The following is a 13,135-nucleotide window of genomic DNA, read 5'->3' on the forward strand; positions in this document are numbered from 1 at the left end:
GATCAGGCTATCTTTGATCAAGTGACTTTATAGGTAATTGTAATTTGAACACATCACACTTTGCGAGTATCCCCCACAGACCTACCTTACAAGCTTTTTTACCTGCTACAAATTGTGTTAATATTTGTAATTGCACGAGTACCTAAAGGTTGGTCGCAAAATGTTGACCGGCAACGCTTTTTCATTAAATTAGCATATAGTAAGGGAGCGCCAATGTTTGCTGAACAGGAGTCATATGTTTTGTATACCTAGTCGAGTCATTATAGGCAGATCAAATAAATTAGATCCAAAATAGCGTTTTGAGTTATCCGGTAAGCTGGAAATCGTTTTACCTTAATTTGGTCCTAAATGCGTGTAATCTGAGTTTTCGCAATCCCAGGAGGTGTGTATAAATTATGGAAGAATTAACTTCCAGCTTGCTGGAAATTAATTATTCGAAACAATCTAATTTGATTGGCCTATTATATATCAATTCTATGCTTTCCATTCACATTTAAGAAAAATGGGTTCGTGTATGTTTAAGTAATAGGTAAAGTTACTACGTAATTGTTTTAACAAGCAAGTAATCGTATTTACCTACTCGTCCAAGTCTAAACACTGCTAATTATAACATGTGTGTGCAATATTATAATATGATTAAGATAAAATAGTAAAAACCGTTTAAAAACATAATAATGTACCGAAGAAAATGTTTTGCGATAAATATAAGCAGGCTAATACATTTAATTACTATAGCGTATTTGAAAATGAAGTCTTAAAATTTTCAATACCTACAACACCTACAAAAGCCCAAATATCCCCGGATTTATGTTTGTACTTACTTTAATAATTTCATTATGAAACGGTTATGAATACAATCTGTCAGCTGTCTGCAGTGACATTACTTCCACAAAAAAACAACCGTTTCATAAGAAGATCATAATGTTCTAATCGCCCTCTGGATGTTTGAAGTTTGAAATAGTTTCTACTTTTAAAGCAAAGTTCCTAGCATGCCACTACAATAGAACAGCCCATAGTATGTGTCGAATTAGGTGGAGGCCTTTCCGAAGTAGGCTTTGACTACGGTGAGGGCACTCCAATTAGCCGTAAGGCCGGCTATGGCGGTCTGCAAGATCAGCTCCGGGGAGAGAGAGAGAGAGTTTAAGTAGCTACATGTTTAGACAGACTATCAATGTTCTATGTTGAAGATCGTTTTTAGGGTTCCGTATCCAAAGGGTAAAACGGGACCCTATTAATAAGACTCCGCTGTCCGTCCGTCCGTCCGTCTGTCACCAGGCTGTATCTCACGAACCGTGATAGCTAGACAGTTGAAATTTTCACAGATGATGTATTTCTGTTGCCGCTATAACAACAAATACTAAAAACAGAATAAAATAAAGATTTAAGTGGGGCTCCCATACAACAAACGTGATTTTTGACCGAAGTTAAGCAACGTCGGGCGGGGTCAGTACTTGGATGGGTGACCGTTTTTAGGGTTCCGTACCCAATTTGGTTATTAGGGTTCCGTACCCAATTTGGTTAAAACGGGACCCTATTACTAAGACTCCACTGTCCGTCCGTCCGTCTGTCCGTCCGTCCGTCCGTCTGTCACCAGGCTGTATCTCACGAACCGTGATAGCTAGACAGTTGAAATTTTCACAGATGATGTATGTCTGTTGCCGCTATAACAACAAATACTAAAAACAGAATAAAATAAAGATTTAAGTGGGGCTCCCATACAACAAACGTGATTTTTGACCGAAGTTAAGCAACGTCGGGTGGGGTCAGTACTTGGATGGGTGACCGTTTTTTTTGCCGTTTTTTGCATTATGGTACGGAACCCTTCGTGCGCGAGCCCGACTCGCACTTGCCCGGTTTTTTCTAAAACAGGGGTCCTAGGGGTATCTTCAAACCGTGGCTCGGGAGCCTCACGCGGCTATTTGGACCTATATGCGGCTCTGAAAGACACCGCAAATAATGAATACTTAGGCTATATTAACACTTATTCTTAATACACCAGTCAATAGTTGTGGTTATTTATTTTATTTATTTATTTTTAAACTATTGCACATACAAGAAGTACAACAGGCGGACTTAATGCCGCTATAGGCATTCTTTACCAGTCAACCATGGGGCGAAACAGAAAATCGTCCACGTGGGTTATTTAATATTCCTAAAACTGATGATTTGCCGAACCCTGTTCTAGAATTATCATTTAAATATTAAATATACCCTCTACCGTGCGACTACCGATTATCTATAGTTAAGCCCTATCACAATTATACACCACCCATACAACCATTTCCAGTCGCCGTTACGACGCGGTGTTGACACATCTTGTGTCGACACCGTCTGTTTCGGTCACAATTCCAGTCGCAGAGTCGTCGCCGTGTCGACACAGTTACCAGAAATGGGGAAGGGTCGACACATGACACAAAGTGACATAAAGTGTGGTCGCCGTGTGCACACATTGTTTCGGGTTTGCGACTACTTTATGCCAAAATCATTCGTTCATTCGTTCATTTTGTTCCTGTCAAATGGAAACTGTCAGATGGAAAAATACTTAAATAAAAATAAGTGACATTAATACGCCATCTCTAAAACGGATTACAAGACGTAATTATATATTGTTTGCATTTATATTACAATAGGACTTAAATTATTATGGGGAATTAAACTGCTCGAGTGATTTGATAAACTAAGTGTAATATAATCAACGCGCCACCACATTGTTTTAGTTTAGCCAGAAATGAAATTGTTTACTTCTCAGTGCCTGTGTTCATAACTATATTATTTGAAGCATTTTTAGTACTTCGATGCGTATACTATACTTAAATAACAGAAATAACGCTTTACATACTACGAAACTTGTTAATTATGATATATAAATATGGTTTAAGGCTAAGAAATATTGCAGTCACAAAGTAGTTGCAATGTTTCGACTTTGTGTCGACTCTGTGTTGACACATGACACGCGCTGTCAAAAGTAATAACAAAGTTACTGGTATGTTACTGGATTTGCAAAATGGCTCCTTGTGTTGATTTGTTTTCAGATATTCTCAAAGTGTAAAAATTCCGTGGTCAGAGATGGGCATTAATCGATTAACTGTTTATTCGACTAATTAATGGAATAAAAAAAGTTAATTCTCAAATTTTAATCGCGATTAGTTTAGTCGACCTAACATAGATTGAAATTGAATTAATCTGAATATTAATCGAATAAATTATCGATTAAATCTCGATTGAAAGTTGACAGGGGGCCATTTTTGTACGTAAAAATAATAGAAATGTCTTGCATGCAGATGGTAGCAAAACACTTTGTCATAAAAGTCGAGATGGGTGTCGATATATAGGTTTTAGGGAGTGCCGATTTCGAATATAATGACCATTTTGGAATCCGAAATGGCGGCCATGCACTGTGTCATAAAAGTCGTCATGGATGTCGTTTTATACGTTTTAGGGGGCCCCAATTTTGAAAATGATGACCATTTTGGAATCCAAGATGGCGGCCATGCACTATGTCATAAAAGTCGTCATGGATGTCGTTTTATAGGTTTTAGGGGGCCCCGATTTAGAAAATGATGACCATTTTGAAATCCAAAATGGCGGCCATGCACTATGCCATAAAAGTCGTCATGGGTGTCGTTTTATAGGTTTTAGGGGGCGCAGATTTCGAAAATGATGACCATTTTGGATTCCAAAATGGCGGCCATGCACTATGTCATAAAAGTCGTCATGGATGTCGTTTTATAGGTTTTAGGGGGCGCAGATTTCGAAAATGATGACCATTTTGAAATCCAAAATGGCGGCCATGCACTATGTCATAAAAGTCGTCATGGGTGTCGTTTTATAGGTTTTGGGGGGCGCAGATTTAGAAAATTATAACCATTTTGGATTCCACTTTTATGAAAAAATACGTAGCCGCCATCTTGGATTATAAAATGATCATCGTTTTCGAATTCTGCACTCCCTAAAACCTATAAATCGACATCCGTGACGACGCAAGTTATCTTTATTTTCAGATCTAACAAATTGCTACAGAATACAAAGGACAAAAAAGAAGCGAGGAGGTAATGAAACAAGCAAAAATACAGATGATTCCTCGACGCAATTGGGTGATTCTTAAATTGTGTCCAGATTTTTTTTGTCATAAAAGTTTTTATTTTTCACATATTACTCTCACAAGTTCCGTGACATTTCGACCTTGTAATTTTTTAAGTAAATGTTTTTGTTTATCTATGAGGATCTCACTAGAATAGTATAATCAAGGTATGTTTATATTTGATGAATGAAATAGTAACGCAAAAAAAAAATATATTTGTGTCTTATATTCCTGCCGAAGACTTTTATTTTACCTTTTCCTTCTACACAAGTTTGGCCAAGTAATAAGAATTTAGGGCTCTCAATTTTATTTTGACTTCTACAACAGTAAAGCTACGAGGCCATGTTTGGTATCGTTTTCGTATAAATTCGCAGTACCAAATTTAGTTAAGGTATCACATTGACACCATTCCGAAGTAAAAACATATAAACTTATTAAAATACTTTCTTTTAAACTCCTCTTCACGCTTAAACTGCTGAACAGTTTTAATTTAAATTTGGTACACATATATTTTGAGTCCCGAGACAGGATATAATAAGTTATCTCAAAAATCATCCTTTAAAGGTGTGAAATGAGGTGTAGGGGGGAATTCAGAATTGACTTCTTGAAGTTAATACTGTTTAAGTTTAGGTTTGAAGTCATGTTTTTTCATCATTTTTAACTAAATCAAAGATGTAGACCATCCCAAATTTCATATAAATCGGTTCAGCGGTTATTGATTTCCCGTACAAATTTCCACGCCACTTTTCACACCTTCAAAAGATGATTTTGGTTATAAGATCTATCCTATGTCCTGTTCCGGGACGCAAACTATTTCTATACCAAATTTCAACGAAATCGGTTCAGCGGTTAAGCGTCAAGAAGAGTTTCAAAAAACCGGCCAAGTGCGAGTCGGACTCGCGTATTAAGGGTTCCGTACATTAAGTCCGACTCGCGCTTGACTGCACATTTCTAATAGGTTTTCCTGTCGTCTATAGGTAAAGAACTATTTTGTGTATTCAGACGGACATACATACAGACGCACGAGTGATCCTATAAGGGTTCCGTTTTTTCCTTTTGAGGTACGGAACCCTAAAAAGATTTATTTTTATTTTGTGGAATGGTGTCAATGTGATATCTTAAATGGATTCAGCACCCCAGATTTATACGAAAACGATACCAAACACGGCCTAGCACCTTCACTGATATAGATATATCAAGATAAAATTGAGAGCCCTAAATAAACTTTCCAGAGCGGATATCTCAAAAACTATTCAACATATCGAAAAAATTGACTGAATAAACTTGTAACAAATTAAATTAACTTTCATTTTGTATAAGTGGCCATGTCGCTGAGATGCATAGTTTCCGAGATATAATCGAAAAACGGGAAAATGGGACCTTCAAAGCCCCCTCTCTCCCCCCCGCTCAAGGGCTACGGCCGGGGACTTTTGATATGTTCACCTCCTAACTTGTCAAACCGAGTTACGGAGTCAAAAATTGTGTTCCGAGCATTTCCCTCTACAACTTTTAGAGCATTCGTTGCCTGACCTAAGTAGCTTATTGAATTTCTTTAAAAACTTTTCTGTAAAAGGTTGACGGGTGTTGGGTGTTTATATGGTTTCGGTCGATTATTATCATTTGCATTGCCCATGATGACTTACTAGAATTACGAGCACACGAGACACTAATAGTAGTTTGACAAACCTTGGTTTTCAAGAGGTATTTTATATTGACATTTGCTGTCACAAATTTGCTGTCAGATTTAGTCGCAAACCGCACGCAAAGTGCACACAAATGTGTCGACACCTTGTTACGGAAAAGTGTAGACACGGCGACGACACTTTGTTTCGAAACAATTCTAGACACATTGTGTGGACTCTGTTACGACACATCTGACATTTAGTTACCACTTTGTGATTCTGCGACTGGAATGGTTATATGGGCAGGGTATTCATTAATACATATTAAACTAAATAACTAAATATGTATTTAGTTGAACACGAGAGACATGGTTTAAAGTCGTGGAACTCGTTTATTTCCTGCACCAAACATTCATAATCACTTAAATTTGTGCATTTGCAGACGCTGTTGTTTATTTTAGTGTGAATTTACAATCAATGCAGAGTAGGTACTTATTGTATGCCAAATGCCAACTAAAGCAATAAAACTGAAATAGCGATATTTGATATGTGCGTGTTTCTGACGCATTCAATATTGCTGTAGTGTTGTTACAACGCACTATTTAAAAAAATGCTATTGTATATCCTATTTTAACTGGATTGCACTCTTAATCTCTCTTCGCAGAACCAGACACAGGGAGTGAAGAAGTTAGCTACTTATTCGTTAAAGTCACAGCACGCCGGATCAACTTACGAAGTCGTCGTAGGCGTCCTTGACGGCGGTGAGCGCGAGCACGCCGATGAGCGGGATGGCGGTGGTGATGGGCGTGAGCGACGAGATCGCCGGGATCAGCTGCAGCACCAGCAGGCACAGGAAGTAGAAGTTGGCTAGCCGCTGAAACTGCTCCAGCAAATTCAGCGGCAGGAACGTTATGATCGAATACTTCGATGTTTTGATGTAGTTGTTCTGGAACAAAGCGGTGTAGTCAGTCGTGTTTGGATACTTCCAGATGTTTTTAATGTTAAGAAAGCAGGACAGCGAAATATTTCATTTTGTCTGGCATCTTGGCAGACAGCTAGTACATTTGCTCACGCACTGCTGAGCTGCCCTTAGCGCCTGCCCTTGCCCTGAGCTGTAGCAAGAGACATTTGGAAAATGCCTTGACCAGTTACGATTTTTATAGAATTTTGCGACCTTAATTGCGAACACGTTTAGAAGCATTCTTCCTAGACTCAAAAAATGTAGATTAGGTTATTAAATAGGATGTTAGCAATTTATTTACGTTATACCAAAATGTTGGATGTAATAAAAGTCAAGCAGAATGTTACAATTGCTTCGGCACGCGACGGACCATATTGGCTCACTCATTGTTCTATTGTAACCTACTTAAATTGATATATCTTGTTAAATATGTAACACCTTCCTATGCCATATAATGCCATATGCAAAACACAAAGAATACAAATTCAATATTTTGAATAGTAGTAGCCAAAACATTAAAACGTGTAAGTAATGCGCATTAGTTATGTATAAACATGTGAGGATTGTTTGGTGTGAAATGAGCAATCCATTTAAGTGTGCATTTTATTTTTTTATTTCAAAGGCAAAGGGCAGGGTTATTATCGTAGACTTAGAATGCAAAGCGCTACTATTTTCTGGTTTCTGTTCAGTTCAAAATTGATTCAAAAACATAATAGAGTACTATGTGCTCGATTTTTTTTTTACTTGAAACAGGAACTTACATAATTTTAGCAGTGTTTCTCATATGTTCCTAAAATAAAGTATCTAATAGTATGCGATATGTTTATGTTTTATTTATTTAACCTTAAAATAGGAAGCAAAATAGGATAACAACTATAAATGATAATCAAATTGCAACAAAAGGAAGGTTTTTCCAAGATACTTCCGGATCAATCAAAGAATTGATCTCGTCATAATTGCTAAGCAACATTCGTCCTCAAACTAACCAACAACGGTCTGATGTAAAGAAACAATCACTTCAAACGTTATTTATAGTGTATAGTTCTATTCATTAATAGTTATACCTTTTTTCGTATGCAGCCATTTACAATTGTATCTTTTTGTTGACTTTACTTCAAAGACTGCACCTCTGTGATTTACCAAAAGCATTTCGTCTGTGAAGTGACAATCTGATTTCCTAAAACCGAATGAAACAAAGGAGCCGGCAACAGTGCCGTGAAATAATATACGGCTGCATTTTGTGTGTGATATTGATGATATAATATAAATAGACTTACAGCGTAACGGAACTGGGCATTGTATTCCCTATTGTTAGCTTTGATTCTCCGTTCATTCTCTGAAACAAGAAAACAGATACATTGTTAATAGACAGCTACATTAGATATCAAATTCATTAATAACATTAAAGATCTGGTGTAGCTAAATATAAGAAGGGCCATAATGTGTGTAAAAAGTTGTACACAGTTAAGATTTATATGTATATAGTCTATATCTATACAAAATATACAGATCCTTAACTTCTACAATACCTACACCAGAGATACGTACTACGTAGGTACATTTTTGACCTATACAATTAGGTACGGTATCTATAACTCTGTATCTTTAGGTACTTATTTAAATAAAAATAAACAAAATCTACCCTCTAATGGCTTCTTAAGCTAGTTGAGGGTAGATGAAAACATTACACGATCAAATAATGTTGGTTAAAATCAGGTCGTTCAGTTACAGATCCAGGCGGTTTTGTAATTAGTCGGTTAACCAATAAAATGTTATAACTATAACTACCCGAAAATGTACCAATTGTTTGTTTACTTTTATTTAAATACCTAAAGCTACAGACTATAATAAGTGGGAGTTCACACATTTACAATGCTAAATTCTAATTACAACAGTTTTTATAGTTATTATATTCAGGATCAGAATATAGAAAAACAAAATGCATCGTGTATGCAGCTGCAAAAAAATCTGACAGGAATCTCAGAGCAAGTGTCATATTTTGGCGTGATTCATTGTAGAACGGAAACGGGCAACGTATTATATCAAATTTTGATAATTTACGGGATATTTAAAATGATCGATGTAGACAAATACAAGTACTTATATAGATATATTTTTGATCATCCCAGCATCAGGATCGTATGGTTCAACTCTCCGGGAAGCGGTAGCAAAAGCCTAGTAATTGGGTATAAAATAAAGGGTACATTTACCCACATACTACGCGGCAAGGTGTTTGACACCTAACTAGCGCGCTGCAGCAAGAGTGTAACTTACTGGGCTTCCCCAGCTCACACTTAACTTGCATTTTGTTATGTGTTCTTTTCTATCTATAGTGTCTTCTTATGTAACCGCGGAAATGGTTCGTATTCATATACTTTAATCTTGTCTTTAAGTCGTTACCATACCATGCTCGAAATATTGTTTTCAAGCATGGTATGGTAACGATTTAGGGTATAAATGCGAAAATAGTAGTTTTCACACCACCTATTCGGAAAAGAGCTTTTTCCTCCCTGCTAGGAAGGATCAAAGTGGCACTTTTCCTCCCTGCTAGGAGGGATCAAAGTAACACTTTTCTGTTCTAGCACACTATTTTTACATTATTTTGCTTTGCACATTATTTTTTTAGCTTAAATAATCTGTTTAAGTATCAGATTGTGTCAACACTAAGATTTTTTAGTGTTGACGCAAAGTAACGCACTAAGTAACGCAAAGTACTCAAAGAACAAGAAATTACCGAGAAAGGCTTTTAACGCCGTTACACACTACCGCACCGCACCAGGGTCGTGGTTGGTCGTGGTGCTGTAGGGTATAAGTGTGTTACGGGCCTTAGAAGTCCAACTTCCAATAGTGATGATACCAAAAAAAGTTTTTTTTATTATGTTGCGTATGCATTCAATCGTTTGTCACGTTGGTAGCAATGTATCGGTATGTGACACCTGCTACTCCGCACTAGTTTACCGTGTCGTAATGTCTCTAAAACGACACAAGTGCTTTTTTGGGCAATAGACTACAGACTTTTATGGAGTATTAATAATGTATGCCCTTCTATGTTCGTTCGTGACTATGTAAATGACAGATAAAAGTACACGAGTAGAAAAATAATATTAAATCCACGTAATTTTACACCTAGACGTTAATAAAACAATTTAGCATGATACGTAATTCCCAAAATGCGTCAAACAAACATACTCTTCTTTCGTGTGTACCTACACGAAGAACATTAGTGTGTGTTTGGAGAATGTACCTACTCTACGACAATTAGAAATATACATGAAAAATAAATAATTTATTAATTTGTTCTACGCACACGTTCAATGACATGTAAAATCTTCAATTATTTTCTTGCATTTTTCAAAAGATATTCATGTGAGTTTAATATAACTACTTACATGTGAGTTTGTGAATGTGTGAATGTAAATATTTGGAATGTCAATTGTTTGACATCTTCCAAAGGATTTATGTACCAAGTACCTAAATTAAATACCCAATTAAGGTGGGAAACCCGCAAGAATAAGAAAGACGACGGATTTAATTACGTTTATAGCTCACGAGATAATGAACTATTAACCAAACAAGATAGTAAAGGACTATTGGCTGTTTATATCTGAAAATCATTAACACAGACTTTCACTTAAGACTATTTACAGGTTTATAACCAGACATAGGAATCCGCGGGGCAAATTGTGAATTAAGACTTTATGTTTTTGCACTTGTGGTACTATGTAATTACAACAAAATAGTAAATAAAAACTTTTTACAAAAAAAAGCAAACCGACTTCAAAAAGGATGAAATAAAATATTATCCTTTTTGAAGTCTATGCGTTACCAACTGATATGTTTGAAGTCGGTGCCAAGCCAAATTTTGAAGCATACCATGATTTTGGTGCGATTCGATAAGGATGTACCTACGTTGGATTGCCTTACACGACGACAATGAACGTACTTTCTGTAGGTACAGTCGACGTTAAAAATATGTTTACACTTTTCGCCTTATTACAAAGGAGTGAGGTGCAAAAGTGTAAATATATCTTTGACGTCGATTGTATCTAAAGCCCCCTCCAGACTATGCGCGTGAATCGCGGGCGAAGCCGCGAACGCGAGTGTGGAGTCGATTTCGCAGGTCTGCGTTCAGGACTCCACACTCGCGTTCGCGGCTTTGCGCCGCGATTCGCGCACGAGTGTGGAGGAGGCTTAAGAACACACCTCAGAACACACGATCAAACCTTCTTGGCGCAGTCTGTACCATGTTTGTCGGCACATTAGTGGAAATCCAATGCATTTTTTTTCGTCGTATTTTTTAAAGAGCATTTCTTACTAATGCTCGAACAGTCTATAGCACGCAAGTGTGAGATTGGGACTGAGTAATTTCCCGTCCCTTATCCAGAGGACTACATTTCAAAATATAAAACAATTTAAGAAATTTACCTTCTTGCCAAATTTCACCTAAAGCGGTTCAGTTGTTTAGCCTTGAAAAGGCGACAAAGAGGCAGACAAAATTACTTACACATTTGTAATAGTTATTAGTGCAGTTCTAATGGGATTTATAGCCATAAAGCTGATTATTTTGACTGGTATTGTTACTACTTGGCTTGGCACCGACTTCAAACATATCAGTTGGTAACGCATAGACTTCAAAAAGGATAATATTTTATTTCATCCTTTTTGAAGTCGGTTTGCTTTTTTTTGTAAAAAGTTTTTATTTTTCCATTTTTAGTTTTAACGCATTGTTAAGAGCGCGACGCATGAATGAAAAACAAGATCATGTTTAACACTAAATTCGTGTACCTATTACTTTAATAAATATGTATGTAATCAGGAATTTTCTCGAGTCCGTCTGGGAAATTATAATTCCTGTCACTACTACACTAAATCCATCCTCCGCCCCGCCACTGGCCCAATCCCTCAACGCCCCGATCACTCAACCTCACAGCGCATCAACCCCTGATCCAGGAACCCCTCGACCCTGAACCAGGAATTTTCTCGAGTCCGTCTGGGAAATTATAATTCCTGTCAACTAAATCCATCCGCCCGCCCCGCCACTGACCCAATCCCTCAGCCCCCCGATCACTCAACCTCACAGCACATCAACCCCTGATCCAGGAACCCCTCGATCCTGAACCAGCAACCCTTCAACCGCCATTCCCCGACCCGTTAATCTCTGACCCCTTAACTCCTAACCCTAACCCCCGATCAGTAGCCTTACCAGCTTACCACGAGTTTGACATTGATATATTCGCTAGCATGTGTGTAACTTACTTCCTATGCATCTCGCTCGAACTAACCTTAGTGTGAGCGAGATGCATAAAAAGTTACATTTAGATGCATAAGACGTTAGCGAATATGTCAATGTCAAAGTCGTGCTAAGGCTACAGTTGCAGTACATCAAATTGGTGGTTTTCGGAAGCAAATGCTCGAGTTACTTTAGAAAACCCCGAAATCACTTAAAACGTGCCTTTAAAAATTGAGGAGTTCCCTCAATTCCTCATGGATTCCATCATCAGACCAGAACCAAAAATAATACGGAAACACCTTGGAGGTAACTTCTTCCAAACAAAAAAAGAATTACTCAAATCGGATCACAGGTGCCGGAGTAATCGGTGAACATACTTACATTTAAAGAAATCATCATCATTATCATCAAAATAATCATCATCATCAGGTTTACTTCATCAAATTAGTGGTTTTCGGGAGAAAATGCTCGAGTTGCTTAAGAAAACGCCCAAAACACCATGCATGTGCCTTTAAAAATTGAGGAGTTCCCTCAATTCCTCATGGATCCCATCATCAGAACAGAACCAAATTAAAATGGGACCAACTCGGAGGTAGCTCCTTTCAAACAAAAAAAGAATTACTCAAATCGGACTACGGATGTCGGAGTAATCGGTGAACGTACATAGAAAAAAAAAAAAAATAGTCACAACCGAATACAGAACCTCCTCCTTCTATGAAATTGAAGTCGGTTAAAAAATAGTTTTTAATAGCCTAATCGTTTCAGAAAAGCCATTTTTTTTTGTAATTAATACCATAAGTGCACAAACATAAAGTCTTAATTCACAATTGCCCCGCGGATTCCTGTCTGTTTATAACGTACCTAATTTTTTTTTGAAATTCATGTTTTTACCTACACAAGATACATAACAACCCCCCCGACAAAGTGGTAATAAAACATCTTGAAGCAGAAAACCAATTTGCGGTATCTTCTCATTATGTAAAGAAAGTTTTTTTCACATCACCTAATCAGAAAATGGATTTTTCTTCCCTGCTAGGAGGGATCAAAGTGGCACTTTTCTGTTCAACGACATTTCATTGCCAGTATAAAATATTAATACATAATTAACTATGAACATCGTATGTACAGCCTGGCAAAAAAAGAATAGAAATTAAAAAGTGGCAACACTGTAGTGTCAACACTAAGATTTTTTATTTTCCTCATAGTTGATGTGAAAAGCAGTATGTGTCACACGGTATCAA

At 37.2% G+C, this 13,135-nt stretch overlaps 1 protein-coding gene across 1 annotated transcript in view; it reads right to left on the bottom strand.

Annotated features, from left to right (window-relative positions):
- LOC134799015 (probable phospholipid-transporting ATPase IM) overlaps positions 1 to 13,135 on the bottom strand; it is a 56,698-nt gene that overhangs the window by 37,686 nt on the left and 5,877 nt on the right. Inside the window, exons 2-3 of the mRNA XM_063771438.1 lie at positions 7,942 to 8,000; positions 6,437 to 6,649 (exon numbers count right to left, since the gene is read on the bottom strand). Of these exons, the coding sequence (XP_063627508.1) occupies positions 6,437 to 6,649; positions 7,942 to 8,000 (272 nt within the window). The remainder of the gene's footprint in view (positions 1 to 6,436; positions 6,650 to 7,941; positions 8,001 to 13,135) is intronic.

This window comes from Cydia splendana, chromosome 17, assembly GCF_910591565.1.
Source record: "Cydia splendana chromosome 17, ilCydSple1.2, whole genome shotgun sequence".
Taxonomy (NCBI): Eukaryota; Metazoa; Arthropoda; class Insecta; order Lepidoptera; family Tortricidae; genus Cydia; species Cydia splendana.